Source organism: Coturnix japonica, chromosome 2 (assembly GCF_001577835.2).
Source record: "Coturnix japonica isolate 7356 chromosome 2, Coturnix japonica 2.1, whole genome shotgun sequence".
Lineage (NCBI taxonomy): Eukaryota > Metazoa > Chordata > Aves > Galliformes > Phasianidae > Coturnix > Coturnix japonica.
Window position 1 is genome coordinate 96110224 of NC_029517.1, and position 15566 is coordinate 96125789.

A 15566-nucleotide genomic window follows, 5' to 3' on the forward strand; every position below is an offset into this window, starting at 1 on the left:
CTAAGCTCTGATGGAACAACAAGCAGAGCAGAAGGCACTGAACTGACGGAGACAGACTCCAATACGTGAAGGAGCTGGGATTTTTTTTTCCATTTTCCCCTTTCCTAAAGAAAGGCATCATTAACATGGGGGGGGGCTCCAGGTGTCCTTTGTCCCACTCACATGGCTTTATTCTCAGCACTGAGTAATAGAGGATGCATTTACTCCCTCTGTGGTTGCAGAATGATGGTGTCATAAGCAATTGGCAGAATGAAGGCAAGGGGAAGCTGCTTCCACTAGTGTTTGAATGTTGATTTTACCAAGTGTCCAGGATGTGCTTGTAGCCTGCTGTGCTCTATGCAGCAGCCATGAAGCCAGAGGCATCTGCTGTGGTATGAAGTATACCCAGAATTTTAATGGACTTCTTAGACTTTTGTATAACCAGAAAAGGCAACATAATCAATATGAGGCCTAGCTCAAGGGAAGCCAGTGAAATTATGGAAGCTGTGTTTGCTCCCTCCCAGGACCCATGCTGTGATTTTAATGAGTAATCAATAGCTAAGGCTTGTACTGCTTTGTAGAAAGAGAAATCCTGTGGAATATGCTTCACTAATAAGTTGCAGGGTCCTACCGTGCCTGGTATGCTTGCTTTTTACACTTCTGGGGTGATAGAACTGCAAATCCTATGGAGTGTTTTGTGCTTGATTAATTTTATGGACTTCATTGGGTAAGTGTTGATTTATTTGCTGTGTAAAACATCAGTTTAAATGTGCTTGCTAGTTTGCGGAGATGGGGTGCCATTTTATTGGTTTGTGCAGATAGCTCACAGAATTTTTTTTACTCTTTAATAAAAACTTCCAGTATAGCTGCAGTTTGGCACTGCCTTGTGAGCGTATGTCAGCAGCAACCGCCCTAGAACTACTTCTCACATGTAGCTGGAAAAAAAAGAGGTGAAGAAAAGCCATCTTAGACCTGCCAGACTTTCAGAGAATAGTGTCCAGAGGTGGACCTGACCTAGCAGTCACAACCTGTCACCAAAGCAAAAGGCCAGAACAGGATGGAGAGGTGGTTGTGATGGTTGAGGTGAGAAGTGGCAAGGTCGTGGTTTGTCTGGCACCAAGGCACATCCAAAGTATGCCCACAGATAGTTACAGTGATCTAGACAAGGAGTAGCAACTTGTTAGTTTGCAGTAAATCTTATGTCTTAAATCGTGTGCCTATAATCTCTGTATTCTTTTCAGTCATAAACAGTTTTTTTTCTGCTAAAGAAAACCCATTAAAAACAATCCATCCAGAGTGGGAGAGCTGCTTACTCATGGAAGCAGAGTTTCACGTGGGGGGGAAAGGATCCAGTAATGAACAGATCAATGAAAAAACACTCATAGCAAAATGTATCTAGTGCTCAAAGAAAGGCCTGTTGAACAGACTCATTCTGGATTTCTCATGGCATGGGGGTGGCATGCACTTCACAGATTTGTCTTCCAATCTTATTTCCATATTAGTTGCTGGTCCTCAGTGGGAAACAGGCAGCAAGGCTTGCAGCAGCTCTCAATTGGAGCCAACTGTGACAGGATTGCAACAATTGAGCACGAATTCCTTCACGCGCTGGGCTTCTGGCATGAGCAGTCACGGTCCGATCGAGATGACTACGTGTCCATCATCTGGGACAGGATTCAGACCGGTCAGTTACTCTCCTGATTTCTCACTCCAGTTTTGGCATGACATGCTTTGGATAGGGAACATCTCTTTCAAACATCCTCCCATGGCTCAAAGATTCCCTCACCTTGAATTAAATTCAAGTTCACCATAAATAAAACATCACTAAATAAAACATCATGTGGCATCTGGTTTGGATGGACAGCCTTATTTGTTGTTGTTGTCATTATTACTCATGTCACAGCAGTTCTTAGAGGTCTACCTGGTAATCTGACTCCTGTTGTGCTAAGTACTATACAGCCCAGCAACAGAAGAGAGTAATTGTGTTTGTTCTAATGAATACACTAAAGTCACTAATTACTATGGGAGCCTGTAAAAGTAATTAAAAATAAGCCCACCCTACAAAACCCAGTACAACCAAAGCCAGCAGAAAATCTGAAGGGAAGGGACTGATCTGTCTCCTGAGAGAGGGCTCAGAGGCCAGAGAGACCTCTTTTGGTGTCCCTATCACACAAGCCATTATTGAGGCAATGTGTTTCCAAGTGCAAGGATTGGCATATTTGTCACAAGCCTGTCTGCAGCATAGGGTTCCTCAGGGTTGGGATCAATGTCTGCTTCTGCAGCATACTGTAATCCTCCATAGTACCTAGACAGTTTGAAGGCTGTGTGCCCATGCATGGTACTGGGCTGGTGCAGGTACACATTGAGCACCAGACTAATTAAATCTTATGCGTTCATATTTATTTCTGATCAATAGCCAAGTGCACACACAAGTATGTACTGCAGAAAATAGAGTCTGTTATTTGATTTCCATTATACTTTGCTGACTTCTTAATTGCAAGTTATGCTATCGTTAGCCACTTGAATCTGCTGCAGCTTTTTTACACTGACCAGAGTATAGTTCCTGTATTTTGACTAATCATCATTTAAAACATTTATAACTTTGTCTTCCTTTAGAGTTAATAATGCTTTTCTCTGATTCTTCAGCAAATATCTATAAAATTAAATGTTGAAAGTTCACTCAAGTCCAATTTAAACTTCTTAGAAATGGCCAGCAATAAAACATTAGAGAATATGGATTAGAAATAAAGAGGCATTCCTGCAGGCACGTAACTTGAGCAATGAAATGGAATGTCCGCTTTGGGGTATCACAAGCCCATCACAGTTTCTGAGTAGATTCATGGTGAAAAGGTTTCTGGTAGGAAAAAGGAACTTCATGCAGCAGAAGGCATCATGTTACATTCCCATGGCTGAAAGAGATAGCAAAATAAATTTAGGCTACGAATAAAATACCTTTATAGAATAAATACACAAAAAGGATTACCAAACAGTACTCAAGGTTCTAAAGGATTCTTTTACTTTAATCCTGTATCTCAAAAATTGTCTTTGGCAATAAACAATCTTTTGTTTTTCCTTCTCAGGTAGAGAACATAATTTCAATAAATACGATGATAAAACATCAGACTCTCTGAATGTTCCCTATGACTATACGTCTGTGATGCACTACAGCAAAACTGCTTTCAGGAATGGAACTGAACCAACCATCGTAACAAACATACCGTACTTCATGGATGTAATAGGACAGCGGATGGATTTCAGTGATTCTGATCTCCAGAAACTGAATCAGTTGTACAACTGCTGTAAGTTCCTCAATATATTTTAAATTCTTTGCTTCTTATTATCCATCCTCAAGTAAATATATATATATATATGTGTGTGTGTGTGAATATATTTGGAGAAATGAATTGTGTTAAAAACTCCAGAAATAATGATACAGCTAGAAATAACATAGCCCCCCTGCAGAAATGCTGCTGTGTAGTAGAGCTTTCTGTGCAATTTTATTTGACCTTTAGTAAAAATCAACTTTGCTCAGTAGATAATTTTGTTCATCCCTTGGGTGGCTGTTTAAAATGTGTGCATCTGCACAAAGCTTTTTGTTTCTCCCCCCTGCATTACTCCACAGCTGCTGCTCTGCAGAAATGAGTGTCTTTGCCGTGGCTCTCATACCTGCTCTGCACCCACACAGTCTGTCAGACAGAGCTTGTTCAGGCAAACAGGTGATGGATGCTGTTATGAAGAAAATGTGGGCCTTTAAAATGTTTGGTTTCCATTTCAAACCCAGCCTGTTAGCAAAGTGATCAAAATGGTTGCTTTGCTCATATGGAACTCATTCTAGAAATTTGAGTGAAAATTGGGGGCTGCAGAATATAATTATGTAATTGTGACTATCAAATGTGTCCTGACATGCACATGATACTTTTACTTCACTGCCTCAGTATACCAGGTAGAGTGTAAGATCTTACATTACATTTTAAACCTCATTCTAAGTATACTTTAAATAGTAACCAAAGATGTTTATTGAAACAGTCTTTTTATGAGTATATGATTCTGATAAAGGTACTTATCCTCACGTGGGTCTAAAATGAACACACATGCAGCCTTAGCTTCCAGCATTTGACACACAGTCAATTAGCTCTTACGTAGCTGCTTAAAGCTAAGGATGCCTAACAGCAGACAGGGATCTTCTTACAATTATCTTATATTTGTACAATTATCTTACACACTTTCCATCATTCTCATGCAGTATATAAATACTACTTGACTTTATAACTTTATTCTTACCCAAGAGTCGTGTTTGCAAGAAAGTAACTGGTATTTGGTGCAAAAAGTGTTTAAAAACCCCCCTACTCCTGTCTCAGTATTTAAGAAATAGATTTTACGCTATTGGGTCTTGTTTTCTCTCTTCTTGTCCTTTAGTTCTACATACCAGTACTTTTTAACAGCTTTCCTGCTTGGGTAAACTGATTTCATGCTTTGATTTTACAAAGCATTTTATTGACAGTTGTTTTCAAATCGTGGCTGATGTTACAGAGAGCTCAGATGTAGTACAACAGGAAACGAATCTAAGAGTAGACATAAACCTGGATTTATTACTTCTTTTGTTAACTTCTGATTTGTTAATATGAAAACCAGATCTTCAGAGTTTGTATGAGGTGAGATACCCACTGGTTTCAAATGTATCTTTGCCAAATGTGTTTTCAATTCAGTAATTCAGTGTTTTGAAAATCAAGCAGAATGAGCAAATACTGCAGTCAAGTAGCTGCTGCTATGCTGTATTTCAAAATTAGAGCTCCCTTAGATGGTTTGGTGAAACTTTTGCAAAAGCTCTGACTATATGTGAACTATATATGAACTAAGCCTAAAGAAAGCAGAGGAACGAATAGGAAATCCTTAGACCTTTTGGCTGTATGAAGTTTGGTAGGTTAGGGCTGGTATCAATGTTCCTTTTATAAATAAAATATAATATAACCATAGAACGGCTTGTGTTGGAAGGGACCATAAAGATCATTTGGTACTAATTCCCCTTTGCCATGGGCAGGGCTGATCCCCAGTAGCTCAGCTGCCCAGGGCCCCATCCAACCTGGCCTTGAGCACTTCCAGGGATGGGGCACCACAGCTTCTCTGGGCAGCGGTTGCAGTACCTCACCACCCTCTGAGCATAGAATTTCTTTCCAACATCCAAACTAGATCTCCTGTCTTTTAGTTAAGAGCCATTCACTCTTGTCCTGTCATCATCAGACCATGTAAAAATTTGGTTTTCCTCCTGCTTGTAATCTCTGTTCAAGTACTGGATGGCTGCAATGATGTTTTCCCAGAGCCTTTTCTTCTACAGACTAGGCAAGCCATACTACCCATACCTACCTTCATAGGAGAGGTACTGCAGCCCTCTGATATCTTTGTAGCCTCCTCTGGACCCACTCCAGCCATTTTTCATCTTTCTTGTGCTGGAGGCCTCCCTCCTTGTGCATGTTAAGTGCACAGAGTTGCCGTGATGATGTCTCACTAATGTCAGTGTTAACTGCCAAATACTTTGAGTTCCGGAATGTTTTAAATATAAAAGTTGATGGTGTCTGATGTTGGTGATTATTCTGTTAGCGTTACCTTAGTGTCTCTGCTCTTGCCTTTGAGTATTCTGTATTAAACATGTGCTATGTAACAGAGATTCAGAACTTTTTTTTTCTCCCTCTGTTAATATTGTAGCCTCCTCCCTAATCTTCATGGACACATGCAGTTTTGAACTTGAAAATATCTGTGGCATGATTCAAAGTTCAGATGATAACAGTGATTGGCAACATTTGTCTCACGTTCCTGCTGGGCCAAATACTGATCACACTAACATGGGAGAATGCGAAGGTATGGGAAAACATTCTCCTTATCTCTTTGGGAAGCATTTTCTGCAAAGGCAAGTCAATTGACTTTGCTCTTGGCCTTGTTCTATGTTTATTTGTTGACAAACCACAGTTAACTTTTGAACTAAGCAATATAAAACTGCACGCTTGGGAAAACCGAGTGACATGTTCTGTTTTCTGCTTATTTGTGAAGATTGAATGTTCTTATCTCTTTTGATCTTCTCTAGTCTTGATGTCACAAGAGAATTATGCAAAATGTTCTCAACTACACATCAGAAGTATCAGGCGCGTCAGAGATAGTGCTTATTTTCTGAATAATTGCACAGTAATACTTTAGAAAAGACTGGAGTTCAGAAATTTTGTACATTAGCAGAGTTCAGCTGAACAATTTATTAAGAATCATAGAACCGTAAGGAACACTGAGTTGGAAGGGACCCACCAGGATGACCGAGTCCAACTCCTTGCTCCACACAGGACCACTCAAATTCAAACCCTGTGTCTGAGAGCATCGTCCAAAAGCTCCCTGAACTCTGGCAGCTCGGGGCTGTGCCCACTGCCCTGTGCAGCCTGTTCCATGCCCACCACCCTCTGGTTCAGACCCTGTCCCTAACCCCCAGCTGCCCCTCCCCTGACACAGCTCCATGCCGTTCCTTTGGGCCCTGTTGTTGTCATTAGGGAGTGCAAATCAGTGCTGTCTCTGCACTCCCCTTGTGAGGAACTGTAGGCCTCCATGAGGCCTCCCCTCAGCTCCTCTGCTCTGGGCTGAAGAGAATGTGGCTAAGAATACAGGCAGGTAACAGCCCTCAGTCTGAAGATTTGTACAGGATCTAGCTTACTGTGACCCTAAATTGACTGTACCTTCCAGCATTGTTACAATATGATGTTAAGAATACATCATGTGCATCAGGAAATTTTTGTTTTTAACTCCACCACTGGTTTCTCATTTACTTTTGACAGATTCTGGCTATTTCATGCATTTCAACACCAGCGCTGTAGCAGGAGGAAGCACAGCTATCCTGGAGAGCAGAATTCTATATCCCAAAAGAGGCTTCCAATGCTTGCAATTCTATTTCTACAATAGTGGAAGTGAAAGCGACCAGCTCTACGTCTGGGTCAGGGAGTATTCTGATGCCCATCCAAATGGTACTTTGAGACTAATTGAAGAGATAAAAGGTATGGAACAAAACTGCATTTTGGTTTACTGTCTACTCAGTATCCTTTTCAATGTACTGAGGGAAAATACTGTAGCAAAGTGACTCATCTCTTAGTTTTAATTTGGTCCATTGAATTAATTAGTCGGAGAAAGTTCTTCTGCACAGTAGATATCAAGTCTGCTTCTTTTTCCTCTTCTTCTTTAAGGTTCCACTGCTACTCATGCCTGTTGTCCTTTTCTTTTTCCCACTCATTTCTTCACTTTGTTACTTTCATCATTCCTGTGTACCATCAAGAATCCTCAATATAAATGTCAGGGATGCTGAGGAAGATGTAGATTTCAGATTAGGCAGAGATTCATTTCTCAGGCCTTCTTTGCCAATATGCTTTCATATATATGAAGTCCTACATCCCATTCCTTTTTTCTCAAATCTGTTAATTTCCTTTAAATCTCTGATCCGCTGTATGTGTCCAAGTGAGGACGCTACTTTGTCCAACAGGATCCGGTAAAACTTTCAAGAATGGTTAAAGATATTTTTTTCCTAAACTGTCTCACTTCTGGCTTGTGAGAAGTTGTCTTCGCCAACACAGAGTCAACAGAAAGAAGGAAGCACAGACACCACAGCCCTTTCCATCTGTGACTGGCATTGCTTGTGGGTTAACACCATGAGTCCTACCATACTTGAGAGCTAGAGGAACAAACCCCAGACCATTTCTGCTGGTCTGTAGCAGCCATGGCTGCCTTCAGCCTGGGGCAGGGGAGGCAGTGGGAGCAGGACATTTTACACCACAGTAACTGATCTGCTCATTGAACACGAGTCAGAAATACCAGTCTTGTGTATTATGTTTGCAGTTCAAATAGCCATTAGTTAATGCAGAAGTCAATTTAAAAGAAGAGAGTGGGGTGTTCTTTCTTTCTGAATTTATTTTTCCCCTCTCAGTTATAACAACAATAATGAAAAACAGCAAGAAATCAAGATTCTTATCTGAAATCCATTGTGGTGTGTTTAGAACAGTTAGGAAAGTGGGGCATGCATTCTGTGCTTGGGATTGGCACTGCCTAGTCCAGAAATACAGCTGAAAGTCTGGCCTTCCATTCAGGGGAACATAAGCCAGACAGCTAAAGAAATAGTTTTCCTGCATGTACTATAAACAAAGAATGTCCTACTTTCACTTGCCTTAAAAGGCCTTTGTGCAGAAGTCTTCATTTTTGTGCAAACTGCTCTTGGAGTCAAGTGGGATTTACTAGTCAGGCACGTCTAGAGGTGGCATCAGATTTGCACTGGCATTTTGTCACATGTAGTAGGACTTGCAAATCCCTGGCTTTAATTTGAATTTAGTAACAATTACTTAAAGGCTGATGATGTAGTCTACCTAGACTTCAGCAAAGCCTTTGACACAGCCTCTCACAGTAGTCTCCTGGGGAAACTGGCTGCCCGTGGCCTGGACAGGTATACCCTTCTTTGGGTAAGGAACTGGCTAGGGGGCCATACCTAGTGAGTAGTGGTTAATGGAGTTAAGTCCAGCTGGTCTGGTTACAAGTGGTGTCCCCCAGCAGTTACATGGTACCAGCCATCTTTGTGCATTTAATTATCACAACCTTTCAACTATTTTAATGAAGTGTTCTTTAAAACACATAAAAGCAAAAGCAGTCTCAGAAACATTAACACTGTTCTCACTCTAATTATTAAAGAGCTTCTGTATGTATTAAATCTGTTGAAAAATTGAACTGAAAAAATACGATCGTGCATTGAAAAATTTATGTCTACAAGAGAAATATTCCATCATTTCAGTGCTGGTGGAGCTGAGAAATTCTTTCATAGCATTGGAATAGATTCTGTGGATGCACACAATGTTTGATTGTACCACTTACTTAGAAATCCCTACCAATGTTTTTCAGGCTCACCTGTGAATTACTGGCAGCTCCATCATGTTTCCTTGAATGTCACGAGTAAGTTCCGGGTTGTGTTTCAAGGTGTGAGAGGAACTGGCTTATCAAATGGAGGTCTCTCTATTGACGACATCAACTTGTCAGAAACACAATGTCCTCACCATGTCTGGCACATCAGAAACTTCACAGATCTTCTCAACACAAGTCCTGCAGGGACAGCAGGAAAAATATACAGTCCACCCTTTTACTCTAGTAAAGGATATGCTTTTCAGGTTGGCTTGTACATAAATGGTACCATTGATAGCCCATTTAATTTAGGAATATACTTGTACTTGATTTCTGGAGCAAATGATGATCAGTTGCAGTGGCCCTGTGCATGGCAGCAAGTTACCATGATTCTGCTTGACCAGCATCCTGATATTCGTCAACGGATGTCAAACCAAAGAAGTGTAACAACAGACCCTCTGGAATTATCAGGTTAGTTAAAACCAGACGTACCATCCAGTATGCTTAAAAACAATCAAATGAAAACAAGCATGAGTCAAATTTTCTCACTGTATAAATTAGCACAGCCTTGTTTAACTTCTAGAATGGATGATTTCCTTGCAGCAGCAGTATAATTGAACCTCAGACAAGAAAGATTTGAACATATGAGTAAGTTAAACTGGAACCTTTGGTTTCAAAGTTGATATGCATGAGAAACAGGTGGATCACTCATGCCTAGCATTTTTTATAGGATTGTGAATGCAAGCCTTCCTGAGGGCTTGAAACATCAAAAAAATATACTAAATGAAATAGTTGATACCAGCTGAAAGTGCTGGTATCAAATACATAGCCTCCCTTCTTGCAAAATGAACAGCAGTGTCAGCACAAATCACCAGATGAACAAAGTTCTGATTAGTGTTACATAATCTGTACTCATTCAAGGTGTGACAAGATAAGGAGCAATTGTCCACACTACCTGGATAAGAAGGCAGTTTAGGTAAAGGTGTAACTGAGAAATGGTAGGAATCTCAGTAAGAAATAGGAAAGTTAAAACCCCACAATCACCATTTAATAAAGATTGGATTTAAGCCAAAATGATGTTCTGCATCAAAGAATTTTGCCAAAAGAAACCTCCACTACTGAATTAGTTTTGTGGGCTTTCAGACTATGTAGGAATGAAAGCACTAAGATGTCTATTTCTTGATATGTTAAAAACAAAAAAAAACCTTGATTTACATAGGTTGCTCCAAAAGTAATGCCTCCTGTTTATTTTCATGGAAACGACAACAGAGACAAAGAGCACAGTAACACTATTAGATTGAGCAAATTCTCAGCCACAAAATGTTGATTTTCCATATAGTCACCGCCATTAGGCATGCACCTAGGCATTGCTCATTTCATATCCCAAAAGACAGTGCACATCACTTTACCTGCTGAGTGCTGCATCTTGAACTTTTTTTAATGGGAAATTCACGTGTCACTGCCACTCCATAGACTGTTGACTCTGACTTATAGTGGTGACACCACATCTCACTGGTTAACTATGCAATTCGGGAAATAGTCACCTTCAGCCTTGTGTTGGTTGAATAGGTTCTGACAAACTTGTACATAGTTTTCTTCTGTTCCTTGTTAGCATCTGTGGGACCCACTTGGTGCAACATTTGCAATATTCCAACTTCCAGCATCTTTCTCTGACCAGCCGAGGTGTTGGAGCAAGCAGTTTCTTCTCCCAGTCACATATTTCAATGTATTGACAGGCTCAGCTCTGAGATTTAGGACAGGGTTTGATGGAGGGGATAACAGCAGCCTGTGACCAATTGGGCTGTTCAGGTGCTCTCTGATAGGGATTATCAGCAGATACGGTACCTTGGACCAACCCACACAGATCAACCTCTTTTTGTCTTGCATGTCTCATTAGTGTGAATTCTCAGACAAAAATTTAAAAAAAAATTATTTTAGGCAGATTCAGCACTGTTTGAGTTTCAGGTAATTTATTTCCATTCATTTATTCCTTGAGTTTCAGGTAATTTATTTCCATCTTCATTATATTCATGAGCAGAAACAGGCAAGGCTGGACACAGTCTGTCTTGTACTATTTTGCAGCAAAGATTAGATGAGAATGAAGGAACCCTATTGAAAAAAAAAAATAATCTAGAGTAGTCCCACATTCACATTCAATTCATTTTCTTTCAGATTCTTCATCAAATTATTTTTGGGATAGGCCAGATAAAGTGGGATCAGCAGCTTCTTTCCCAAATGGAACTACATTCATGAGAGGTCCAGGACGTGGAACGAGTGCATTCATAACTCACCAGAGACTTAGAAGCCGTGACTTTATTAAAGAAGGTGGTGTTTATGTTCTTTTAACAATGGAAGGTATGTAAACACTGATGATAGCTGATATTCTTTATAATACACAAAAGTACATAGTGTCACATAATAAGTCACCAGTACTGCAGATATAAATACACATTATATACTTCATACTATGAGCAATTTAGGTACTACTCATATATCTAAAGTCAAATTGTGTATTTAAATAGATGTGTGGGTAGATGCATCCTTTTTTAATCCATTATCTCATAGATGATGATAGGTTAAAATTTAAGTGTATAAAATGATGCTACTCCTGGGCAAATTACTTTGAATAGAGTACTTGGAATAAAATTGTCTGTTTTTTGTTTTTGTTTCTGTTTTTAAATTACAAGGACCTTTCCAAAATACATAATGTTCCTGAAAGGTAAAAGAAAAGGTTATCCATCATAGCAGAGGGATGTAAAACAGTTCAAAGATTCTCTTAGAACATATCATTAGAAGATCAAAAAGGAGAGAGAAAGTAAAAGCCTTGTTCCTTGTGTTTTTTTTTCCTGCAGATGTGTCACATCTAGTATCAGCTCAGCCTAGTGTTCCTCCCACCGTTGTTATGAATTCCACTGACAGTGCTGTCAGACCTACCCCTATTGCCAACACCACAACCACCAGGCCCACCACTAGGACCACCACTACCACCAAGCCTACCACCACCACCAGGCCCACAGATAAACCTACTGCTGCCAAAACACCCATCCCAACACTCCTTGTGACCCTGACTGAAAAGCCAGAGATGGATACACCAGAGTCCTGTCCAGACAACCCTTGTGAAAACGATGGCGTCTGCGTTATTGTAGATAGAAAAGCAGTGTGCAGGTAACTGTATTTATTCACTCTCAAATGCAATTTTAGTTTGAGTGATGAAAGCTTCTAGTGGAATAAGTCTTTGTTTCTAAGGAAAGGAAGAGACTGTAACTAATTAAGGCAAATATTTCCAGCCACTGACTGCAGGTGACATAAGACCAGTTAGGGCAAAAAAAATTCCTATCTGTAGCGCTTGAATACTTTGGAGTACTCTGACCTACTTGTAAATTATATATAAAGATACTTTCTGTTTTCAGTAATACATTAGTCCAGTGTTATAAAATGGGCTCTGCATCTCCACAGGTGTCTCTATAGAAAAATAGTTAAATATAAATGTAGTTGAAACAATATAACATGGATATCAGAAGAAAATATGCTAAGAGTTCCCAGGCAATGTATGTAGGATAACTTTGTTTTAAAATCTTATATAGAAGTGTAGCGTAGCACAAATTATGATCATGAATTAACAAAGTGGAGCTTCTTGTCTTTGAAACCAGTGATGAAGGCTGAGGACCAAAGCAACTGTTTACCCTGCAGGAAAACGTGTAACAACTTTAATTTGTTCCTCTGTGGATTCATTTATGCAGCCCACCTGGCTGATTAGCATTGTTCCAGCTCTCAAACAAACTCTGAGGCTGAAGATAGTAACAACGTGCTATGAAGCTGTGCCAAGGCAGGTAGACTGGGGGAGTGCTGAGAGGTAAATGTCTAAAGGCCAAGAGCAGTGAGAGCCAGTATGACTCATAGGGTGTTCTATCTCCCCATTTAGAAACCTTTTAAAAAACAATTCTGCTAAGGGGCTCGTGCAGCACATCAGAAACAGGTCACGAATATGAGAAAATGTCAAGAAGCTGTTCCAAGAAGATGGAAATAAAAGAATCAGGCTGAATGTTATGCTTGATTTTGGAATTATGAGAAGATTTATTTTCTGACATCTCTGGACTATTTGTAGCTCAAGTGCTTATGTGACCTACTTTCTATCCTGGAGAAGTGTGTAACCAGCAGTCAGTTTCCGCTCTGATTTTTTATTGGAAAACCAGGGAGGATGTGATACATAACTCTATTTAAGACTGATCACATTAAATCCCCAAGCAGCCTTGCAGTGCACTGCCAATGGATTCATTTTCAGGGCCAAACATAGAGTTCTGAATAATGGATTTAGACAGAAACTATAAAAACAATAACATACGGAGTGACAAGGGTATAGAAAAGTAGGTGCAGATGTGAACTCAGCAGTGTTACCCACAGAGGTTTTTTTTCCATTTAGATCATTCACAGTCAGCTGTTTGAGCTAGTAGTAATACTGAATAAGGTGAAGGAATCAGGGCTTGGAGGCTGCATTTAGTGCACAACCAGAAGATTTCTAGAATTATATTCTTACCTTCTTTTGGGAGAAGGCAGAGCCTGGTCGCAAACTCCTTCTGGCAGTGAGAATGTCGTCTGCTCAGAATTTACCACACCTGCTAACAGAGAATTCCTGAGCTTAGAAAATGCAGCGTGATGGAACATCTTCAGCTGGGTCTGTCCTTGAATGGTTCAGGTGTGATCAGATCAGTGATGCCTTGACAGTCTGCCCTGTGCTCTCCACTCTGTTTATCTTGCAAGTTCAGATTGCTGCATAAGGTGAGAATTAAGGAGGTGAAGAACACAAGGGGAGTCAGGAGAGGGAAGTTTCTTGGAGGGTGATAAATGTGGTTTGATGGGATAAAAGCAGCATAAAGCCTCTGGACTAGCTCCCCACGGATTTTATTCAGCTCCTTCCTATGAAAGGTTTTTTTTAAACTGACTGAATGAAGATAGAAGAGCTTTGTTTAAAAGCTAAGCATGTCAAAAGTCAAATTTGCATCAGGATATGAGGGCAATTAGTATAGTGGAAGCAAATATTACATGATAGTGGCCCTTGGGACAGGCGTCAGTTTTGTGGAGCAGAAAGTGAGTTTTCTATCAACTGAAGTGCTGTAAACATAAAGGAAAAGGAAGCAGGCAAGCGAACTGAGCTACCCTGAGGGCTTGTGTATTGGTAGCAAAAGACCAATTTGTACAAGCAGCTGTGGCCAGACTTGAAGCAGTCAGAATCAGGCTGGAGCTCAGGTTTTCTGGCAACGGCTCCCTTTGTTTCTTTCAAAGCAGGGAAAAAACAGTGGAAAACTGAAGAAAGGCGCAGTGTAGATATCTAAGGAGAGTCGGCCACCCAAGGCAACTTTAAAATAGACAACCATTCTAAGATAACTTCATTAAGGTTTGGGAGATAGAAGTAGAGCATCAGAGATGAAATTCTTTAAGTCATCGTTTTGTTTTAAGCAATACCACATGTTCTTTTACTTTCTAGATGTCCATCAGGGAATAACTGGTGGTACATGGGGGAGAGATGTGAAAGGAAAGGCACAACTCAAGAAAATACCATAATAGCTGTTTCTTCAACCATAACAGTATTCGTTGTTATGCTTATTGTCACTATCACAACTGTGGTGTGCCTTAAAAAGAAATACAGCAAAGGAGAAGGAAAAGAAAAAGCGGAGAGCCTGAGCCTTGAAGAAGTAAGTATTGTCACTTTTTGATAAAGGTGTATGTATTTGTTAAAAGTAGGCAGTCCAATTCAGTAAGAAGTAGATTGGAGGATGTCGGTCAATGTCTTAATCTTGGAAACAGCAAGAATGGCGTAGATGAGAGGGACTCACAAGGGCCAGGAGAAATCCTGTAAGCAAACTGAAAAGGAATAGCCTTCCAGGGAGCAATCTGAATGTGGTCCTAATATCCTTTGTGTGATGACCTGTTGAAGTGCAGTACTTCTTTGCAGCGCCAGATACTGTCGCTGTTACTTTATGTCCTCCCAATGCATCATTTTGATCTATTTGAAAGTAACGTTTTTACATTATACGTGTATTTCCTTTCCCTGCACACTTGTCTTTTAAGATGGGGGTTTCTTTTTCTTTTCTTTTTCTTTTTTTTTTTCCTCCTTTAGAATAAAACATCCTTCTGAAGATAATGCGATCAAGCATCAAAGACATAAAATGAACATCACTGGAAAACCAGAACTATGTCATCATTCTTTCTGATACTTTTATGTCAGCTGTCATGATAAAGGTTCGTAAAGTCCAGGAAATAATGCATCCCCTCTGAAAATATGGTTTATAATAAAATGCTGTGCTAACATCAGTGAAGTTTCTGGCAGTGTTATGTATTGTTGTGCAATGGAGAAAGATAGAAATGTGTTGTTTGACACACATCTCCTGTGCTTTAAGTCTACCTGAACATGAAGAAAACATGTAAAACTGCATCCTGACATTCAAGCAAGACAGAAGTCTGGGTTTGCCATCTTACCATGGCACTGCCCGTCATAAAAGGGAACTGGACTCTGTAATTCAGAGGAACCCAGACATTCTGAGTTCTGAAGCAGTTGTCAGTAGCATAAGAGTGGTGTGGACATTTGTTTCATTAAGTCATTTGGGTTTGACCTAGTAAATATAAAATAAGTAACAAGTAATGAGGAGAGTGCTAAATTAACCATACAGACACACGAGCACAACAGAGATGCTAAT

The 15566-nt window shown here is 40.1% G+C and overlaps 1 protein-coding gene across 2 annotated transcripts in view; it reads left to right on the top strand.

The window, feature by feature from the left end:
* The window catches only part of LOC107310133 (E3 ubiquitin-protein ligase RNF138), a 36948-nt gene extending 21760 nt beyond the window's left edge, over nucleotides 1-15188 (top strand). For both annotated transcript variants that reach the window (XM_032442698.1, XM_015855496.2), the window contains 9 exons: nucleotides 1482-1660; nucleotides 3057-3275; nucleotides 5677-5829; nucleotides 6783-6998; nucleotides 8878-9345; nucleotides 11047-11229; nucleotides 11727-12039; nucleotides 14357-14564; nucleotides 14990-15188. In XM_032442698.1, the coding sequence (XP_032298589.1) occupies nucleotides 1482-1660; nucleotides 3057-3275; nucleotides 5677-5829; nucleotides 6783-6998; nucleotides 8878-9345; nucleotides 11047-11229; nucleotides 11727-12039; nucleotides 14357-14564; nucleotides 14990-15007 (1957 nt within the window). In that variant the 3' untranslated portion in view covers nucleotides 15008-15188. The remainder of the gene's footprint in view (nucleotides 1-1481; nucleotides 1661-3056; nucleotides 3276-5676; nucleotides 5830-6782; nucleotides 6999-8877; nucleotides 9346-11046; nucleotides 11230-11726; nucleotides 12040-14356; nucleotides 14565-14989) is intronic.
* The last annotated feature ends 378 nt before the right edge of the window (nucleotides 15189-15566 follow it).